This window comes from Rhinopithecus bieti, unplaced genomic scaffold, assembly GCF_001698545.2.
Source record: "Rhinopithecus bieti isolate Rb0 unplaced genomic scaffold, ASM169854v2 scaffold_76, whole genome shotgun sequence".
Lineage (NCBI taxonomy): Eukaryota > Metazoa > Chordata > Mammalia > Primates > Cercopithecidae > Rhinopithecus > Rhinopithecus bieti.
Genome location: NW_016803343.1, coordinates 3,979,675 through 4,002,583, shown reverse-complemented (window position 1 = coordinate 4,002,583; position 22,909 = coordinate 3,979,675). Strand labels below are relative to the sequence as shown.

The 22,909-nt window shown below is 37.5% G+C and overlaps 1 protein-coding gene across 1 annotated transcript in view; it reads left to right on the top strand.

The window, feature by feature from the left end:
• The window catches only part of KCNMB2 (potassium calcium-activated channel subfamily M regulatory beta subunit 2), a 39,665-nt gene that overhangs the window by 8,997 nt on the left and 7,759 nt on the right, over window positions 1-22,909 (top strand). Inside the window, exons 3-4 of the mRNA XM_017877002.1 lie at window positions 13,490-13,660; window positions 16,082-16,277. Coding sequence (XP_017732491.1) covers window positions 13,490-13,660; window positions 16,082-16,277 — 367 coding nt within the window. The remainder of the gene's footprint in view (window positions 1-13,489; window positions 13,661-16,081; window positions 16,278-22,909) is intronic.

Genomic DNA, 22,909 nt, shown 5'->3' with positions numbered 1-22,909 from the left:
ATTTTCCAGGTGTTGTGTGTCTCAGTTCCCCTGGTTAGGAAAAGGGATTCCCCTCCCCCTTGCGCTTCCCTAGTGAGGCATGACTCACCCTGTTTCAGCTCTCCCTGGTCGGGCTGCAGCAGCTGACCAGCACGATTGTCCAGCACTCCCTAGTGAGATGAACCCAGTACCTCAGTTGAAAATGCAGAAATCACCTGTCTTCTGTGTCGCTCGTGCTGGGAGCTGGAGACTGGAGCTGTTCGTATTCGGCCATCTTGCTCCACCCCTCCTAACATCTAGTTTTTATATGGATAACCAATTGCCCCAGCACCATTTATTGGAGAGTTTATCCTTTCCCCATTGATCTAAAAATCACTTGTCATTTATTACATTTCCATGCGTACATGGATATGTTTTTGAATCTCTATTCTGTTCTACCAGCCAGTTTTGTCTACCTCAGACAAACACCACACATCAGTTTAAATTTTTAGCATTATGCCTGTTATACATCTTGATATTTAATAGGACTAGTCACCCATCTTGTTATTTTGTAGTCAGAAGAGTATTTACTATTCTTAGCCACTTGCACTTCCAACTAAGTTTTAAAATCAGGTTGGCAAGTCACACCTATTGTACTTCCCAAAAAAAATTATTGGGATTTTTAATAGAATTTTATAAAATTAATTAATTAATTTGTGATAGATTTACATCTTTATGTCAGAAAGTCTTTCTCTGAATGAGTATGATTAACCTTTACATTGGTTTGTCTTCCTAATATCTCTTAATAAAGTTTTGCATTAAAAAAAATTGTACATCATTTATTAGATTTATACCTAAGTACTATCTTTTTTATTGAAATGGCATCGAATTTATTGAATAACTGAATTGTTTTAAATATTGAGTCTCCACATCCCTGAATATAATTCCTTATTTATCCATGATTTTTATATTTCATCCAGTATCATTTTGCAATTATTTCATTAGATTTATATTTAAGCTACATTTTGTGGCAATTATTATCATACCTCTTATGTTATATATGTATTTTTACTGCTGATGTATAGAAATGCTACCACTTTTGTAGTTACTGATTTTTTTCTGTCAATCAACCTTGTGTAACTCAGTATGTTTTTAAGTAGTTACTGATAGATTTGTATAGATTTCCCATATTTGTGTTTTCTTCAAATAATAATGTTGTTTCTTTGTTTCCAATTCTTACGGTATTTTTCTCATGTGTTACATTCTTAATCTATTGTCAGGGACTTTCAGCATAATATTGTAGAGTAAATCAATTATGATTACTAATATATTTGGGCTGCCTTTTTCAAACTCAAGTGACTTTTTAACTTATCATTTATTTGTTTGTGTAACTTTGGTCTGTTTAATTCAGCCAAACTAATTCAGTCTTTAAAATTGTATTTTATTTTCTCCTATTTGGAAATTTGGATATTTCATTTATGTTTTTAGATAATTCATTTTCATATGTGTGCATGAATTGACCAATATGAAGATAATTAATGCTTTCATTATCCTGCCAAAAAATAAAGAAACTTCAATGACCCTACTCTCATAACGTCACTACTTTGTCGTTGTTTTTGTTGTTGCTGTTGTTGCTGTTTTTTTTTTTAATCTTAGACTCAGGAGGTACATGTGCAAGATTTGTTATATGAGCATATCGAGTAATACTGAAGTTTGGGCCTCTATTGAACCCATCATCTCAAATAGTGAACCTAGTACCCAATACATAGTTTTTCAACTTTTTTCCCTCCCTCCCTGCCCCTTTTTGGAGTCCCCAGTGTCTATTGTTTCCAGCTTTATGTCCACATGTAACCATTGTTTCACTCCCACGTATAAGTGAGAACATGCAGTATTTGGTTTTCAGTTTCTGCATTAATTCACTTAGGATAATAGCCTTCAGCTGCAAACGACATGATTTCATTCCTTTTTACGGCTGTGCAATATTTGATGGTGTATATGTACCACATCTGATGAACACTTAGGTTGATTCTATGACTTTGCTATTATGCATAGTGCTTTGATAAACATATGAGTGCAGATATTTTTTGACAGAATGATTTCTTTTCCTTTGGGTAGATACCCACTCCAGTAATGGTATCAATTATGGTTGCTGGGTCAAATGGTAGCTCCATTTTTAGTAATTTGAGAAATCTCCACTCTGCTTTTCATGGAGGTTGAACTAAGTTACATTTCCACCAACAGTGCCTATGTGTTCCCTTTTCCTCTCAGCCTCGCCAACATCTGTTATTTTTGACTTTTTAATAATAGACACCCTGCATGGTCTCATTGTGGTCTTAATTTGCATTTCTCTAATGATTAGTAATATTGAGTATTTTTTCATGTTTATTGGCTTGCATATATGTGTCTTCTTTTGAGAAGTGTCTGTTCGTGTCCTTTGCCCACTTTTTAGTGGGTTATTTGTTTTCTTCTTGTTGATTTGTTTAACTTCCTGATAGATTCTGGATATTAGTCCTTTGTCAGGTGCAGAGCTTGCAAATATTTTCTCTCATTCTGTAGGTAGTCTGTTTACTCTGTTAATTATTTATTTTGTTGTGCAGAAGCTCTTTAGTTTAATTAAGTCCCATTTGTCAATTTTTGGTTTTGTTCCATTTACTTTTGAGTGCTCTCTTTTTTTTGTAATGTGTAAATTACACTATTTTGCTAATATATAAAAGGCAATTGACTATTGCATATTGCTTTGGTTTCAGCAACTATACTAGTTTTTGTTTGTGCTTTGTTTTTTGTTTTGTTTTGTTTTTTGCAAGAGGGTCTTGCTGTGTCACACTGGCTGGAGTACAGTAGCGTAATCATGATTCACTGCAGCCTGGAAATCCTAGGCTCAAGCAATCCTCCCACCTCGGCCGCCAAGCAGCTGAAACTACAGGCATGCACCACTAGGCCTGGCTAATTTTCTTTTTAGAGATGGTGCTTTGCTGTGTTGCCTAGGCTGGTCTTGAACTCCTGAGTTCAAATGATCCTCCTCCCACCTCAGCCTCCCAAAGTGTGGAGATTACAGGTGCAAGTCATCACACCCAGCCTAAATTTTCTTATTAATAATTTATCTGTAGATTATTGTGTATTTTCTTCATAATTACATCATTGGTGAATAATACGTTTTTATTTCTTCTTTATCAGTAAATATACTATTCATTCATATGTTATACTGCTAGCAAATCAGTAAATTATGAATAAAACAGGTAATAATGGACATCTTTACTTTTGTTTCTGCTCATAAAATGCATTCTGTCAACATTTCACCATTAAGTATCAAGTTTACTATAGGTATTTCTTCTATACCATTTATCATATTAAGGATGTTCCTATCTATTTTTAATTTGATAGGAGATTTTATCATGAATGAATGTTAAATTTTGTCAAATATGTTTCTCTACATTTATTACATTATTATATGACTATAACCCTTTAATATATTTATGTAATAGATTACATTAATAGTCAAATAATAACCCACATTATAAATTCCTGGGATAACCACAGCTTGATCATGGCATATTTTCATTTTTATACACTCCTAGTTTAACTTGTTTTTAAAATTTCACATTTATATTTGTGAAAGACATTGACCTATAATTTTTTTATTATACTTTAAGTTCTAGGGTACATGTGCACAACGTGCAGGTTTGTTACATACGTATGCATATGCCATGTTGGTGTGCTGCACCCATTAACTCATCATTTACATTAGGTATATCTCCTAATGCTATCCTTCTCCATACCCCCTCCCCACAATAGGACCTGGTGTGCGATGCTCCCCTTCCTGTTTCCAAGTGACCTCATTGTTCAATTCCCACCTATGAGTGAGAACATGTGGTATTTGGTTTTCTGTTCTTGCGATAGTTTGCTGAGAATGATGGGTTTTTTTGTGTATTGTTCTGATTTGGTCTTAGTATCAAAGTTTACTAACCTCGTTAATAGGTTGGGTAGCATTTCATCTTTTTCTATATTCTGGAATGATTTGTATACTATAAGTAGAGTTTAGCTATAAATTATCAGAGACTACTGTTTCCATTATGGTGATTTTTTAACTGATGATTCAAATTTTTAATGATTTATAACTATTTGAGTTTTCTATTTATTTTGAATTGGTTTCAGTAAGTTATATTTTGAAAACTTTGCTGTATATTTCAGGAAGTTATATACTTCAGAGTTTCCAAATGTCTCATATATAACTATTTTCAATATTTTCTTTCTAATCCATACCTTATCTGTAGTTATAGTTTTTAATTCCTGATACTTATTTGGCCCTTTTCTATTTTTTCCCTGATGAGATTTTTTCAGTTTTTTGTTAGTCTTTTCAAAAGAAATTAACCTTTGAACTCATTAGTGCTTTAATATAGTTCATCTATTTCATTTATTTCTGCTCAAGTTTATTATTTCCTTCCTTGTTCTTTCTTTTAGTATATTCTGTTAATCTTTTTCTAACTTACTAAGTTGGATGCCTAGTGCATTAATCTTCAGGCTTTCTTCTTATCTAATATAAGTATTTAAAACTACATATTTCTATCCATGTATTGCTTTAGCTGCATCCCACTAGTTGCTCTATAGTGTTTTTCATATCAGTTAATTCTGATTTTTAATTTTTGTTGGACTTTATTCTATGACCCATGAGTTCTTTGTACTATAGTTTTACTTTCATCTGTAGATGTCATTCTAGTTATTTTTTGTTATTTATTTCTAGCATTATTGCATTAGAACCAAATAATGTGGTCAATATAAAGGTCAGTACTTCTCAAAGTCTCTCTAGGTTATAACACCCTCACTTATCTAGACAATTCACATAATTTCCTGTTTCCTTCTATATCTTACATTAAAGCTTTTCATAAAATTTAATATGCTAATTGGTCCAACAAAAATAAATATGAATTAAAATATTAAGATATCATTGGGAGAGTATGTTATCTAATAAGCTAAAGGCAGGACTAAAAAGAAATAATTCCAACCTTCATTTCCATAATTTTGTTCTCACTTTTAGTGTCTTACCCATAAGACCTGGGTCACAGTGTTACAAGACTTCCTGGAAAGTCTCATGAATTAATACGTTGGCAATAATAATGTTAAGCTCATGGACAAAATCCTTCATGTTAATGACATATACAAACATAAATGAAGTGTGACTGTCATTTCTCCCCAAACTCAAAAACTCATTGCTCCCGATGAAATGTACACATTAAAAGACCAAAAATGATAATAATAATTAAACTAATCAAATTGTACCATAAAATATATACCTACCAGCTCGAGGAAAAATCCATGAAATCTGAAACTAATTGAAGATGAAGACAGATGTAAAAGGAGCACATCTCAAAAATGGAGGAGGCTGTGGTGGACAAAAGGCAGAACAATGGTTGTGTTCGTCAATGCCATGCCTTCTCTGCCATATGAAATAACAGGTGTGTTCTCATGGGGCAGAGATGTATAGCAGCTCTGGTCACTGAAGCTCTGAAGGCACTCAGCAATCCATTGCCTCACAGGTTCACCTGAAGATCTAACAGAAGGGCATGTTTCCCTAAGTCTGGGAACTAGAGGGTTCAGTGCCTGGAGACTTTGATTTTTTTCTGGAAAGAATACTAAATTTGTTGGTGGTAGAGTCCAATGGACACTAATGGGAAGACAGAAGCTTGAGGTATGTTCTAGCCATGCTTCCCTGATTTATTTAGTTTTAATAGACCATTCAGCTTCCCTATAACTGGCTATCTCACAACCTATGCTTGTTGTAGTCAGTCTAGTCCAAATAAAAGGAACATATTTTATAAGCCTAATAAATGCAAGAGACTGAACTTACAAAGATGTGGTCTATCTTTAACTCTTGAACAGCTCAGTATTCACTGGGCCAGAGATGCACAGACATAAATATTCAGCACATGTAAGTTCTATAAGAGCTCTCAGCCAGGTAATTTCAGATATATTTAATTCTTCATTTCTAATTAATGCTTTCCCTACTTCTCTTCCCTGCATCCACCAGGTGCTCCATCACATATCTGAGAGATTCAGGATTCTGCAGAATTCTCTTCTGCCCTTTCCATGTTTTAGTGGCCACTCTGTCTTTTGTTTCTCTGACTACCTAGAGAGCCTCATTAAAACCCATAGTGTTGCTAGTTCTAGACACAAATGATGCCCAGATCTCAATCTGTTTGTTTTTTAGTTTGTTTGTTCTTAAGTTCTGGAGTACATGTGCAGGATGTGCAGGTATTTTACATAGGTAAACATGTGCCATAGGTGGTTTGCTGCACCTATCAACCCAGCACCTAGGTATTAAGCCCAGCATGCATTAGATGTTTTCCCTAATGCTCTTCCATTCCCACTCTTCCCCAGCACACCCCAGTAAGTGTTGTTCCCTTTCCTGTGTCCACATGTACTCATTGCTCAGCTCCCACTTTTAAGTGAGAATATGCAGTGTTTGGTTTTCTGTTTCTGTGTTAGTTTGCTGAGGATAATGGCTTCCAACTTCATCTAAGTAGATCTAAATATTAATCTCCTCTATCACTTCTCTTTTTTTAAACCCTTCTGTATCTAATACCTGAAACATTGGGAGAGTTTAAGAATCAGTCCCTTTGTCTCCATATGTAAACATTTCTAAACAACCAACCACACCAATACAAGTGATCTTTCTAAAGCACGTATCTAATCATTGTACTTGCTTAATTCTTTTAATCCCCTCTCTAACTTCAGAAGACATACAAGATCCTTTTTCTGTGGCCCCTGCCTGTCTAACCAGCTCAGTGTCTGCCATTCCCCACCCACAATATCCTGGAATCCAACCACACTCTCCTACCTCTATTCTCTCAAATTCTGCCTGGATACTCTTCCCTTCTCAATCATTTGCTCGTCCAAGACTTAATTTGGTCTGTCAAAGGACTCTTAATCATCACGATTTAAATCAAGTTATTGTCCCTAACTGACAGGCTTCCTAAACCACCTTTGTGCTTGTAAATCATAACCCTGGGCCAATTTAATCCATAACATGTCTGTAGTTACGGTTTTTAATTCCTGACATTTATTTGTCCCTTTTCTGTTTTTTTCTTCTACCATCGATCCACTGAATGTTCATTTTAAGGAATGCCTGAAAAAGTAATGGCCAATGTGCCTGAGGCCAGTTTGCCAAAGAATCCATTTGCCATCAGTCATTTAGGTGAATTTATCGAATTTCGCTATACACCACAAATTTTGTATGATCATTGTAACCCTACACAGTTCTACAATAAACCACACTAAATGGAATGAAAACATTTACGGGGGGCCAGATTTAGGGCCTTCAGACTCTCTCCACTCTGTCTCTCATTCTCTGCAGCCATTGTCTCTCAATCTCTCTGCCCCTCTGTCTTTCCATCTCTTATCCCAGACACCCACTGCCTCCAGTCTCCTTTTCTCTCTGTCCCCTGTTCCTCCCACCCCCATCCCAGCCATGCCCTCCGGCTTCCTCTGCCCCCTAGTCTTCCCTCCTCTACCCTCTGGGTGTCGCCCTCTCTAGGTCAGTGGGCCAGATTTCGTGTTTCACTGATTCTTCTTTCCAACTTAGCAGAGGGACCTACTATTCTTACCACAACCTTTATCAATGAGTACAAGAAACAAATTTTGGTTAATTGATAAAGTTGACAAATCCATCAAAGTGGTCATAATGTGAAATTTGCCACAAGAATTTCAATAATACTAAAATATTAGGAAAACAACCAATGACTCTAAAAATAATTTGAAAACTAGTAAAAATTGAAAGGCTCCCACATGAAATGCCAAATTTTTGCTATATTTGTTAGAAGGATATATTCACAAACAAATTCAAGAAAGGCATATTTATAAATATATTCATAAGAATATATTTACAAAGAGACTAAGCCTCCCTAGAAAACTTAGCTTTCAAAAATATCAAACTGATCCTAAAATACTGCTAAGATGAATACATCTGTAAGAAAACACACTTTATGATTGAACAGATTTTAAAATACAGTCTTGAAATATTCATACACAAATTTATTCATAAGCCTTTACTATATTTAAAACAATACTCCTTAAAATAAGTCTTTGTTAAATCTGTAAGTGTGGTAAAGTTGGCAAAATATTTATGTAGTAAGCTGATCCTTCAGTAAATTGGCTTTTGGGGAATTAGCCATTGAGAAACTGATCCTTTAGCAAATTGGCCCTTGGTATATCAGTTTGCTTCCCTTGTACACACCTCTCTAATCAGTCTCATTGCCACACATTGCAATGACTGACATCTCCCTCAGCTCCCTTAGAACACTAAGTCGTATTTATTTGGTATCGCCAGAACTTAGCACATTGTGTTTCATTTGATGAAGACTTAGAAATGTTGACCAATGAATAAACAAATTAATTCATAAATGGCCTTTATGCTGCCTTAACCTGAGTACTTCTCTCCTTCTCCTTATGGGATAGATACCAAGGGAATCTGAATTTAAATGGGTGACAGTCAAGGAGGAGAAATTTTCTTGCACATTTTACTCTTTATATCCATATTTGTATATGCATAGCCTCATAAATAATGAGCCCCAATATCAAACTTCAAGAAACTATACAAAAGGAGCTCAAAACAAATTTTTACTAGGTTGACTATTACTTGGGGTAAAATTTATTGAAGCCTTACTAAACAATTGAAAATATTTTGTTTACAAGACATTTACCACAAACACTTTTGTTATACTTGGATTTGTCCTGTAGATATATTAATAACTTCTGTTCTCCAAAGGCTTTGAGCAGAATGTTCCCTGTATATAGTAAAGACTGCACTGTATCTACTATTAGTTGTTGTCAACATGTGGTTCACCATGAAGCCAAGACTATCTCAATAGACCTTAAATGTGTCCTTGCCAGGATACATCAAGGCTAGATCAGCGTCAAACTTACAAAGTCAAATTCCTGCTCTACACCCACTGCTGGGCAGCACACTTAGCCAAAACTGAATTTGTAGTCATACCCCAGACTCATTCTTCCTCCTGAGCTCTCTACATCAGTGAATTGTACCGGCCCTCATTCCATTATTCTCAGCACTACCACCTCCACCCTCAACTCCTCTCAGATAGATTCATAAAGAATAGACAGAAAGAACCAAAGGGTGATGAGCTATCAGCCTTGTTAGTAGTTACACAGTTAACCCATACATTACACGGCTTCCTAGTATGGAAGAGGACGCATAGGCCTGTGGCCCAAAATATGGCATCATGCTCCTTCCAGCTAACACTGAAGACAACATGGTGTAGAAGAGGCCAACTAACCCACTCTGTCTCAGGTTGGGAACACCCTCTTTTCCAACTGAGACTTACTACCCTTACTACCTGGACATGCAAAAAACCAAAGCACACCAGGCCTGAACAAAAACAAATCCAAAATGATATTTTTTTTACAAAAATTATGCCACTCATTAGCAATGACCCAAAAAATAGAGGTGGCCCTCTGACTCTGGCATATCTCACCACTGAGATTAGTCACTCTTCTGTCTGTACTTAGGACACTAAACCTGTGGGAAGAGAATCTATAAATGTACAATCACTTTCTTCCTCTTTAGCAAGGTCAGCAGAAGTCAGAAGTCACCTCTTTGGATCCTGGAAGAGCAGGGAAACAGAGAAACAAGGATCTCACCTTCCCACTCTCCACCATCTCTCCAGTCATCCACACCAAGTACTAGAGCATAAATCTAAACTACATCATTTTTCTTGCTTCCTCATCATCCACTGTATTCTATCAGCCACCAAATCCCGAAGTTCTGTCCCGTAGATATTTCTCCATGTACCGTTTCATCTTCGTACATCCTACCTTGACCCTAGATCCAGCCCTCATTGTCCTGTGCCAACACTACAGTAACAGTCCCCCCATTCCTCTCTCTGATTTAAGCCCTATCCTGTTTCTTAAACTCTGCACAGAAGCCAGAGTGATCATTCTGAAACTCAGTCATGTCACCCTCTGACAGATTACCATTCACTACGGAGTAAAGGCCAAGCTCTTTAGAATGACTTACAAAACCCTTCATGGCCTACCTACCTTTGCAAACTCATCTGCCTCTTTTTCCCTGTCCCATAGGCATCTCAGTAATATTAAAACAGTTATAGTTTCTGATATTCACCATGCAATTGCAAGTCTCCATCGCTTTGCTCATGTGAGTCCTTCTGTCTAAAATACCCTTGACTCTTTGTCTCATTTGGTTAACCCTGATTAAACCTTGAAGATTTTGTTTAAAGTGTTTCTCCTTCAGGAACCCTTCCCTAAACTCAACCCTGGCTCTCCGTCCTGCTCCCTCAGACTGGGGTATCCTCCCCTCTTCTCTATTCCTGTAATACTCTGTGAATTGCTCCATCATTATATTTTTCATCCTATGCTGATATTTATATACTTATCTGTTTTCCTTTTGGGCGGGGCCCATATCCCCAATAACAAGAGGTTACCAGCATTCAGGAGAAGTTTGTGAACCTAAACTGAACTCTTTGCTCTTCCAAATCATGTATTCATTTCTTTATTTTCCATTAATTCGATCATCATTTACTAATGAATTCCAGGGGCATGGCCCACTCCACTCACCCACTTTCATTTTGCTGGGTAGTATATCCTGATTTCTCAGATATTTTTGGGGCTCTATGAAAATCGTTCACTTTTCCCCTCTCTATACATTCCAGAGCATATCAAAAACATTTGTTAACCACTTTCAAATTGTGATTTGTTTTTGAATTACAAGTTTGAATCATTTTTATATGCTTCTTGTTCTGATGACACAACTGACTGATTACACTTCTCTTTTACGGGTATAGGCTGACATAAGTGATGCTGTGTGATAGTCAAATACCTTGGAATTGTGAGATTATGCTCCCTCCTTGCTGTCTTCCATCTGCAGGAAATGCAGACCTTGATGGCAGCCATCAGAGTTAAATATATGTTGATAAATAACATTAGTGAAGTAACAGCAGATTATTATTTTACAGCAGGTCTTTGAAGCTACTCAGACTCAGCCTGTCTCTTCCTGATTCAGAAAAGCTTTCAGCCCACTGGCTTTAGCCACTAACAGACACTGATTTTTTAAATTTGAGTTCATAAAGGGTGAAGTTTTAAAAGCTTTGATGTAAATCCTACAATTTCCAAACAAAATCTCAAAAAAAAAAAAATGAAGAAACACAGAGGGTGGGTGGTTGCCGGTCTGTGGAAGTCAAAAGAAGGGCAGGCCAGCTAATCCAGGGGCATTGGGATTGGGAGCTGGGGAACAATGAAAGATGTGGGCTCTCCATGCCTCTGGTAATAATCATGAGCAGCCAAGAGCAAGTGACAGTGGGAAGAAGCCAGGAAGGACAGGGACATGAAAAGATGATAAACAAAGGCCTGTATTTAGCTCCGACTCTCCTACTACAATGAGCTGACTTCGCAAGGAAAGAGTAAGATTTATATAAACCACCTCATAAAGAGAACTTTAAAACAATAATAAGAAGCTAATCAGTTAATTTTGCACAACCAATACTTAGATTAATAAATACTCAGCCCTACAACCTCATGGAAATATATTAAGTACATACGCACTCTATCACCTCTATAAGGAATCAAAATATTTAGCAACCAGCCCAGAATGGATCAGCCAATCAGAAGAGACATTGGTTATAGACACCAGTCAGGCCATCCTCGAGCACAAAGCTAAATATAAGCCCTGAATAAATACACAACTGCACAAACAACAGACATATCTTCCCTACCCTGCAAAGTTCCACTTTAGAGTCTACTCTGGTTCCTCTCCCAAGCAACAAGAGTGATTAGCAATAAAAATTTGAATGAAAATTCTGAAGTTATTCTTGTGCATATTGGTTTTTGCCTGAAGCTAAAAAAAAAAATGACTTAAGAGTTTCGTTTTCCATTTTCAGCATTTTATTTGTCCTCGCTGTTTCTAGGCTCTAAAGGCCAGCGATTTTCCCATTTCCACTGCCCTGCAATCCAAAGCTCCCTCCTCAAAATAGACACCGAGAAATCATGAGCTGTTTCAGTCGCAGGCCTTGCAGGAATTCCTGAGCATTGCCTTCCTACTCAAGCTTCTCTTCATCTCACGGAGCATCCAGCACTTCTGCATTTCTTTTCTACCTTCTCCTCCAGACCTGGTTTCAAATCCAATCCTCCATCCCTAATCTTTATACACTATTAATTTTCTTGCAGTTTTGTCCATTAGAAATTCTTTGGAGAATAGTAGCAATTTTAGGGTTTTCTGATGTCCATGTCATTGAGCTGTAGCTCGCCACTCCATTTTTTGAATGGGAACATTTATTACTAATCTCATGTCAGTCATTCTCTTAAATGATTTGCTTGTATCATGTCACTTAGCCATTAAAATGCATTTAAACATTATTTTCACTTTGCAGGCAACTGGGGATCAGAAAGTCTAAGGAACGGCCGGGCACGGTGGCTCATGCCTGTAATCCCAGCACTTTGGGAGGCCGAGGCGGGTGGATCACGAGGTCAGGAGATCAAGACCATCCTAGCAAACACGGTGAAACCTCGTCTCTATTAAAAAAAAATACAAAAAATTAGCCGGGCGTGGTGGCGGGCGCCTGTAGTCCCAGCTACTCGGGAGGCTGAGGCAGGAGAATGGCGTGAACCAGGGAGGCGGAGCTTGCAGTGAGCCGAGGTCGCACCACTGCACTCCAGCCTGGGCGGCACAGTGAGACTCCATCTCAAAAAAAAAAAAAAAAAAGAAAGTCTAAGGCACTTCTCATTGATCACACAGCTAATAAACAGTGAAACCAGGCTGAACTCAGGAGACAGCTGATTTCAATTTCTTGTTCTTTCTTACCCTACATTGCTGCTCTAAAATAAAAAACAAAAATACTAATAAAACTGTCCAAAGTTATAGGGTCTGGCCTCAATTTGAATGACACTTTTCTAACTCAATCGAATGTTTTCACATGTAAGAATAGCTGAGTCACCACTCTACATCTTCACACTGCTTATCAATCTCAAGCCAACAAAGCCCTAAGCAGCCCTCACCTTGAGAAAAATGTTAACCAAAATAACTTCTGCCTATCATTACTGAAGAGAAATGAAAGATTAATTTGATATATTCCAAGTATATGTTGCCATTTATTTGAATCAATGCTCCATTAGGTATTCCAAAATTATTTAAAAATCAATAATGGTCAGCTTTGGGTTAAATGGTAAAGTCAACAAATCCAAAGCATCATTTTGAGGGTTGAGGGGACTGGTTTCTTTCTTTAGAATTAGATAGAACAAAAATTAATTTACAGTTAGACATTGGCCCCAGAGTAAAGAAGGAGGGCTTATTTCTCTGCTCAGGACTGGTACATGTACAGGTGTGCATGTGCTTGTGAGTGTGTGTGCATGCATGTGTGTACTTGTGTGGGAGGTGGTGGACACACAGTGAGGTCCAGCTGCATTGAGGCAGGTTTGGAGGGCCCTAGGAAGGCATGGACAGAAACTGACCTGCTCTCTAGGGGCATGCTGATTAACTAAACTTTATGTAAGACCATATTGTTTTCAACCTCAGAAATATTTACCAGAAAATCAGAGACCATGACCTCCTGGACAAAAGGAAAACAGTCACAGCACTGAAGGCAGGAGAGGACCGAGCCATTCTCCTGGGACTGGCCATGATGGTATGCTCCATCATGATGTACTTTCTGCTGGGAATCACACTCCTGCGCTCATACATGCAGAGGTAATACCACCTGGAGGGTGGGACCCTGCTGTTTGTCTCCTCCTCCATCCTCCCCCATCACTTAGGCAACCCTAAGGTCATCTTCCTCGCCTTCTTTCCTGATAAGAATTTTGAGAAGTTCCTGGTAAATAATACTTTTCAATAATGTTATCTAATAATAATAATAAATATAGCTCTACGTATAACATGCATACCAGGTGTCAAAGACTTTTACTTGTTTAATTATCACAATTACTCTATAAGGTAAGTATAAATATACTCATTATAAAAATGGCAAAACTGAGGCTAAAGAGAGATATGATTTCCTCAGTGTCTTACAGCTCTTACTTGTGGCAGAGCTAAGATTCAAGCCCACATCTCGCTTATTCCGAAGTCCCTATTCTTGCCACTTCACACTTCTGTCCGTTCCCCACCCTCCTCCCTTTTCCACCCCAACCAACCCCTCCATCACCTTCCACGTGAGTGGTTCTCAACTGCATATTCCAACTTCCCCAGAAACTCTAAAAATGACAATACCCAGCCCCCATCATCATCACCCCAGAAGGTCAGATTTAATTGGTCTGGAGTGGGACCCAGTCACCAGTATCTGTTAAAGCTCCCCAGGTGATTCTAATGTGCCTTCTAGGCTGAGAAACACTGCTATGCATCTACTTTTAAAAATAACAGATTTTGAATCTTTTCATTTCAATATTTGCCATAGGTTTATTGAATGGACAGGGAGGCAAATAAATTGTGAGACAGCACGTGTACTCTTGCCCTCGGTAAGCCATGTGGTAAATCCCACCAGCATCTCTAGCTAACTGTTGTCCATAAACTGGACACTCTAAACACAGGCGAGCCCAGCCTTGATGTATCAAATGGGGGGAAGTCTCACAGCAGTTCAGCTTAAAGCAACAAGACCTTTTCTAATGAAAAATTGAGGTTTCAATCCAAAAGAAAATGAAACAATTTTGTGGCATTTGTTTCTCCATCTAAATTAATACTTTCATTTTAGAAGCAAAATCTAGCTGAAATACAGTAATTTGCTGAAATTAAGGCATCATTCACATTTGTGGCGGCTCTGCTCTGTTTCTCTGATGGCCTTCAGCTGTGCTCATTTTCAATGAAAGTGCTGATGCCTCAGGCCCCAAGTGGTCTCTGATTCCAAAATGCTTTCCGATCTTCACATCTGCTTAGAACCATCAAAGATTTTTTCCTCAGTATGTAAGCAAAATGTGACCACCCACGTTCCAGGAAAACACAATTTGCCACACCAAGGGAGGGGATCAGGTCTAGTATCCTGCTTCTGGAATAAAACTTCACACATGCAAAGGGACAGGAAGCTGTGGATGCCTGTCTAGCAAAAGGAAAGGGTATTAATATGCAAAGAAAACACGTTTCTCATTGCTGTGGTGATCAGCTTATACCCAAAACCAAACCATTGATTGCTGGTGTGTTAATTCCTAATTACAAATGTTAATCTTGATCATAAAATTAAAGGTATATTAAAATGACAAGTTGACAAATGGGCAGCTGGATTCTTCCAGGTGAGAGGTAACAGGACACCCTTATTCATCCATTAGTCTGCATAAAAGAGTTTCTTTTCCATTGTGTTTGTGGGGAGACAGCACAACACAATAGAATGAGCCTGCGCCTTAGAGAATTACAAGATTGGGTGGGATCACAGTTTCCATCACTTACTGCCTATATGTCCTTGCATATGTCATGGGATTTCTCAGTTCACTCACTTTTAAAAAGAAATTGCTACCCAACTTGCACAGTTGTTGAGAGAACAAAAGAAGGTATTATATATGAAGTACCAATTAGGGTGAAAGGAATGTGCAGCAAGTGACAGCTCATGATATAATGAAAGGGTTGAGTTATCCTTTTTCCCTTATTAGAAAGACCTTAAGGCATTCTGTCACTGTCCTTCCATCTATCAAGCTGGACCACACAACCCTCCACTCCTTTGCCATCTCCCCGCTCCTTCTCCCTCACACCTTCTGTGCCTGCCAACGGGGCAGGGAAGGGATCTGGGATGCAGAAAGTACAAAGTAAAACATACAGAGGTAGGGGCTGGAGCATGTCAAGAAGCTGCCTACAATGTGTAAATACAGAATGAGGACAGGTGATGATTTTAAAGCATGCTTCATGTTACCAGGGAGTTCAATAAGGGAGAAAAGAACTTAAGTCAAATACCAGAGAATACCATATAAAATGGAAGTCATTGAAAACATTCTCGCGTGTCCAAGTTTGTCTATGTTATATGGTAGTTTGCTTAAAGCTGTTCTATATGAAGGCCTAAACTTTACACAGATAGATCATATTAGAGATTTAGAAAAGATTTTTCAGCTTCAGGAGCTGAGAAATAATTCCCTCAGATGATGCCTTTCTCACTATTAGCTCTTGGGCCTGTGTTTACTCTCACCCCTTTCTCTGTAGCGTGTGGACCGAAGAGTCTCAATGCACCTTGCTGAATGCATCCATCACGGAAACATTTAATTGCTCCTTCAGCTGCGGTCCAGACTGCTGGAAACTTTCTCAGTACCCCTGCCTCCAGGTGTACGTTAACCTGACTTCTTCCGGGGAAAAGCTCCTCCTCTACCACACAGAAGAGACGATAAAAATCAATCAGAAGGTAGGAACTTGGCATGCTGCATTTCAGTTACCCCACAGAGCTTCACACCAGGCTCTCTGCCTCTGAAGTTCCCCTTTGCCAGCATTTCAAAGGAAAATACTTCCAGGAAGCAGAGCCTGCCTCTTCCATTCAGAGAACTTGCTATGTGACTCTTGCCTAGAAAATATTTATTTTCTGTGCAAGTTGTGAGCAAATCATTCCTACATTTGTGGTAGTGCAGATTTAGCTTTCACTTCCATTTGAAAGGGTAAATATTAATATATCTTTACACAAATAGACTGAGTCTTTCAAAGCAACTATGCAGCTTAGAGATGTACAAGACAAAACCATGTGTTTGTCCTATACCTGGGAACCACCAGCTAAAGGCGTGTTCTGTTTGTCCGTGGTCATTGTCATTTAGTTCTGTGACCTCAGGGATATAACTTAACCTTTCTGATCCTCAGCTTCCTTTTCTCTAAAAAGCAACAAATGGACACCTTGCAAGGTCCTTATTAAGATGAGACCTGAGCATATACAATGTTGAGCAGAGCATGCTACTTTCGACCCATGGTCACTGGTCTGTGTGTGTGTGTGTGTCTGCGCTCGCGCGTGTGTGCACGCGCACGTGTGTGTGCTCTTCTTCACATATGTCATATTCATAGAGGCCGAATTTTCCAGCACTAATATATTCAAGTCCACATGGTAGATATTCAACAAATGTGTATTTTATTAAAGTTTTACATAAAATTTACATTTATGAGGTCTGGAATGACCAGGAAGGTGTCAGCAGAACCAACTTGCCATTACAAATTTAAGTTAAATATATTGCGTTTTGGATTTGTGGTAACAATTAGATGTGCAGAATAATCTCATATGCCAAGACAACTCAATGCCACTCTTGGCTCTTATTACCAGGATAAACCCTTCTGACCGCTAATCTTTCTTGTAAACGCTTTTCTTTTCATTAAATTGTCAGCATTTAAATGATATAGCTTATAGTTATTGAAAAAATGCAGTAGATTCAAAGTTCAATGCTAGTACATAGAGAGTGAATAGGATTTGTTTCTGAGATATCGACACAAAGTAAGGAAACTCACCTTGAACTTTTGTTGCAATAACTTAAAAGAATTCTTGCAAATATCTCTGAGGACTCAACATAATAAATATTTCAGAGAATGTTGTTTAAAAATGCTGGCTCTGATTTTCTTTCATTTGTAGTAGCCACAAATAATAGCAGTCCCAGCACTGTGCTGCAATATGTCAAGCCTAGCTCTCTCACAAAGTGTTTGTCTTTCAAGATCTTCGCTTAAGTCAGATTTTAAAATCAAAGCTGACCGGTAATGACAAATGCCTATAAAACTCTTAAACCTGAATAGGCATCAAAAAATGGGACATATTTTCATTTCCTCATTTTGACAATTTATCACTACAGCCCTGTGAATGCATTATTTAGGCTATAAACGGAGAGGGAAGCTACCAATAAATGTCCCAGTTATGTATTCAGGACTGGTATCTTACTTGCTCTCAGCATAACACTAGGTCATCATTTGGTTTATTGGTCCCACTATCTTGTTTTTTCAAGTAAATTATAACATAGAGAACTGTGCATGAAATGAAAAAGTACAGCTCAAGTATTACAAACAAATTCGTGACCACCATGTGACCACCTTAAGGTTAAATAAATACAACATTTTCTGTACCCCAAAAACACCCTACATGCCCCCTCTCAATAACTACAGGCTCTGCCTCCACCAAAGACAACAACTATCCTGACTGTTTATGGCAATTACTTTCTTACTTTTCTTTGTACTTTTATCACCTAGGGATATATCCTTAAACACTACATATTTTATTAATAGTTTTGCCTCATTTTTAAACATTATATAAATGGAATCACATAGAATACTTCCCTTTCTGTTTTTCTTCACATAGCATTATGTTTGTTAGATTTATTCCATTTGGTTACAGTTCATTCATTTTCATTACTGTATCATATTCCATTGTATGAATATGTCTGTTTATTTATTCATTCTACTGCTGATGGACATTTTGAGTTGTCTAAGTTTGGAACTATTACAAGTAATTCTACCATGAATATTCTCATATATGTCTCTGGTGCACAAGCACACACACTTCCATCAGGTATAAACCTGGGAATGGAATATTTAAATCATAGAGTATACATATCTTAAAATTAAGTAGATAATGCCAAGTAGTTTTCCCAAATGTATATGCCAATATACATTCTCACCAACCCTGTGGGTATGAGAGTTCTTACTGCTCCAAATCTTTACCAACACTTGGTAACATCTGTAATTTTGATTTAGCTAACGTATATTTCCTCATGATTCTGATAGCTAATGTTATCAAGTGACTTTTCATTTATTCATTGGCCATTTGGATATCCTTTGTGTGCAATGTCCATGCAAGTTGCTTGCCCATTTTTCTATGGAATTGTTTCTTCTTTACATTCAATATAGGAATCATTTAAACATGAACCTCTGTTGGTTATATGTGTTGCAAATATCTTCTCCCATTATGTGGCCTTTTCACTCTCTGAATGTCTTCAATGAAAGAAACTTCTAATTTCAGTGCAGCCAGATTTTGTCAATCTTTTTCTTTCTGTTCAGTGCTTTTGCTGTTCTGTTTAAGTCTTATACCCACCCTAATATCATAAAGTGACATTCTAAGTATATTATTGTTTTACCTTTCATGTACACAGTAAAATCTGACTGGAATTAATTTTTACATAGGGATCAAGTTTCTTTTTTGTTTGTTTGTTTGTTTTTTCATATGGACACACACGTGCTCCAGTCCATTTTTGAAGAGACCACACTTTTCCTCATTGAATTATTTTTATAATCTCATTTCTTCCTCTATTTTATCAGAAGTTATCTATTCTGTTACTATTCTTTTTAAAGTCAAAAAATAACAGATGCTGGCGAGGTTGCAAAGAAAAGGGAATGTCTATCCACTGCTGGTGGGAACATAAACTGGTTCAGCCATTGTGGAAAGTAGTTTGGTGATTGCTCAGAGAACGCAAAGCAGAGCTACCATTCGTCCCAGCAATCCCAGTATTGGGTATATAACCAGAAGAATACAAATTATTCTGCCACAAAGACACATGTACATATATGTTTATGGCAGCACTTCTCACAATAGCAAAGATGTGGAATCAGCCTAAATAAATGCCTATCAACAGTGGAAAGGATTTTTTGCTTCTTTCTGGATACATACCTATCTTCTAATTCAGCAATTCTTTCCTCTGCAAATCAACTGTTAAACCCATCCATTGAGTGCTTAATTTCTCTTATGGTATTTTCAATTCTAGAATATCCAACTGAGTCTTGTTTTATCATATCCAGTTCTCTGCGTATATTTTAATTATTGTCTTTTAAATCCTTCAACATAAAAAGTAAAATTACAGTTGTTATAAAATCTATTTTGATATCATCACTATTTGAAGCCCCTATATACCTGTTCTGTTTTTGTTTTCTGTTGTTTGTTTTCATGTTGTCTTGTAATATCTGACTATTTTATTGGGTTTCAGATATTATATTTGCAAAATTTTATAAAAAATAACTTTAATCCTAGGATAATGTTATAATGTCATCATTTCCAAAAATTATTTCCATTTGCTTCGTCAGCCACAAGCCATTCAGGATCACCTCATTCTGACTTCATAAATTGTGATACTCAAATCAGAACTGAAGTCCCTATGAGGACCTCTCTTTCAGGCTGACTATTCTCCCAGGATGCAGCCCTTCAGAATCCTAACCCAAAGTGAATAGGGGAATTATCAAGACCCCAGCTTGATAGGCCCCCAGTAATAATGCCTGCTCATAGCTCTGCAAGGCTGTCAAAAATGCCAGTTAATCTCCTAGGCTCTCACCCCCTCTTCTACAATCAGCAAATGCTCCCAGGGAAAAAGGCACCAAACATTTGGCTCACTTTCCTGGCCCAGTGATTCTTCACTTTCTGGAAAGCTACCCTCTGCTTTTCATCTGAAATATACACACTGAAAATACACAATTATCTCTATGTCAAAAGGTCATTAAACTGTCTTCATGCAAAATGAGAAATATTCAAGATGATTATGGCAAAAACATAAAAAAATTTTCAATGTCAGCTCTCTTTCCTGTTATCCTTCCCAGGCTCACCAAAAATAATGGTCTCCCTCACAGTTACCAAGAAATGGGCATGGTTATATTGAGATACATCAGGCGCTGCTGATAATAACTGTCCTAAGACAATAGGAGGTGAAAGGATATTAGGCAATCTGTCTGCATTTTATTTTTACATTTTTACCCTCTCTCATATAGTTTTTCTTTAGCCTTTAAACCCAGTGACCAACCTCTTGTCAACATTATGACCGAAGCTGCTTAAGCTGATAAACTGTCGTGCTCTCCTAGAGTCACTGGCTGACTAATGGGCCCTGGGAGCTACAAGAGGGCTTAAGGGTCCGTGCCTCTCTTGGCTACAAGGCTGTCACTAGCATCATAAAAAACAGCAGCTGAGTGTTAATTCACTGTGGTTGTTGCTTGTGAATTCCTCAATGCCAATCTCCTTCAGGATTTTAAAACCTCTTTTCCTTACCAGGAATTCCCAAAACATGCCCCTATGGTTTGAGGATAGATTTAAAATCTAGTTTGGTGCAAAAAAAAGGAAACTATACCCATTTTTTTTTGGTATATGGCATAATACTATATATCTGGTCTGATGATGTAGAAAAATCCCAATTCAGTTTCTCCTACTATACTCTCACAACACACTGCCAACTCCAGGTGTGGGGGGGCTTTTCCCCACACATAATGAAGGTGAGTTCAGAATAATAAAATAATTTTCCCAGAGTTACATATTCACTAACTAATTATGTCTGAATTAAAATCTAAGTCTTTTTACTTCATCATCCTTGCTCTTAAAGAGTAAAACATTAGAGCATCCCCTTGAGAGAGTAAAGACAAGAGTTCTGAAAAATCCAAATTCTGTGAACTATTTATCCTTCTGATAGATATTTTGATGAACAGGTGAGAAGCTACATCATTCCATCCTATTCCGAGAGGCACTTAGGATCAAGTAAGAAACAATAAGCAAAGAATAGAATTATCTGTGATCCATAGGTAAGATTAGGACTGTATATTCAGCACCAGTTTATGTAGAGTGGATATTAAACAGATAGAAGCTTACCCTAAAAGGGGTAAAAAAAAAAAAAGTAGGGGTTGGAGGTGGGGAATATGCCCTGAAATTTGGCATTTGACATCGCATAATTAGCATTTTAAATTTGAGATATTTCTTAGACATTTGCTGAAACTGCTGGCAGACCACAGATTCAGAAACACTTTTGTGATTGACAAAGTTTAGTCACTCCTTACCAAAGTTGAAATCTGGGAAAACTGAAGAGAGCACCTTTGCGTATAAGTAAAAGAAAGAATGTGCCAGAAAGAAGCTGATACTGAGCATCAAAAAGGAAAGCAGGGGGAAGGAACCTAGTGCTTTTCAATTGCCAAGAGGGAGGCGCGTGGTGAAGACTCAGGGTCAGATTAAGTATCTGCCTCACTTTAGGACTAATTGGATACATCAGAATCCTAGGGACTCTGTGGTTTAAGCTTTCTGGATATTGTCTAACCCCAAAGCTCCAAGAAGATTCTATCTCCTTAGTCAATTTCCTAGGTCTTTCAAGTTTCTTCTCTACTCCAAACCAAGCAGAAGTGCCATAATAGATATGAGACCTGTGGGCAAATATAGGAAAGGAAAATCTCTCTGTAATGGGACCTTTGTCTCAATACTGAAAGAAACAGTCATGCATAGCAGTGTGAATTCTGTTTTCCTTTTCACTACTAAATACTTGGAACAGTCCACTTGCCAAAATCAAGCAGATACTAGATATTCAAACTAAACAAGTCTAAGGTAAATGTTGTAGGATCCACTTTTTAAAAAAGTGATGGTAAAGAGCATGAAGTCTCAAAAGGAGTGGGAAGAAATGAAGTCTCAATTTACTTTCTCAGCTCATCTGTTTATCACTAATGTTCAAAAAATTCAAAAGTTAAAAATATATTTGTGAATCCAAGGCTACCACCTGGTGAACTATACATTCTTTGAACATTCAAGTTATGTCCTGTTCTGGAGCATAGAATGCAAAGTCTGGTACATTATATATGCTTAATAAATATGTGCATAATATTCATTATTTGAGACCACTAGAAAAAGTTCCATTGACTTTGGAACCAATAATATTTATGTTTCACATGAGCAGTGTTTTTTTCCATTTTTGCTTTTTGTTTGTTGTTTGTTTACTTCATGGACATGGTGGACTAGGACCTGGCTACTAAGGAGTTCTGACAGTACATTTGTAGCCCACCTCTATGATGGTACAGTCTTTATTGAAAGGCTTTTTAGCCACATTCTCATCCCATTTCATCACCCATCTGTGTGTTTTTTTTTATCTGTTTCTCTCTGTACATTCTATATCATTTATGTTTTTGTCACCTATATATAACATGCTACATGGTGTATTGGAGACAACAAATATTGAATGGATTTCATTACATTTCTAACCCCATTTCAAAAATAAGATACTTCCCTCCTTATAAAAAGGCAAATGGGCCGGGCGCGGTGGCTCAAGCCTGTAATCCCAGCACTTTGGGAGGCCGAGA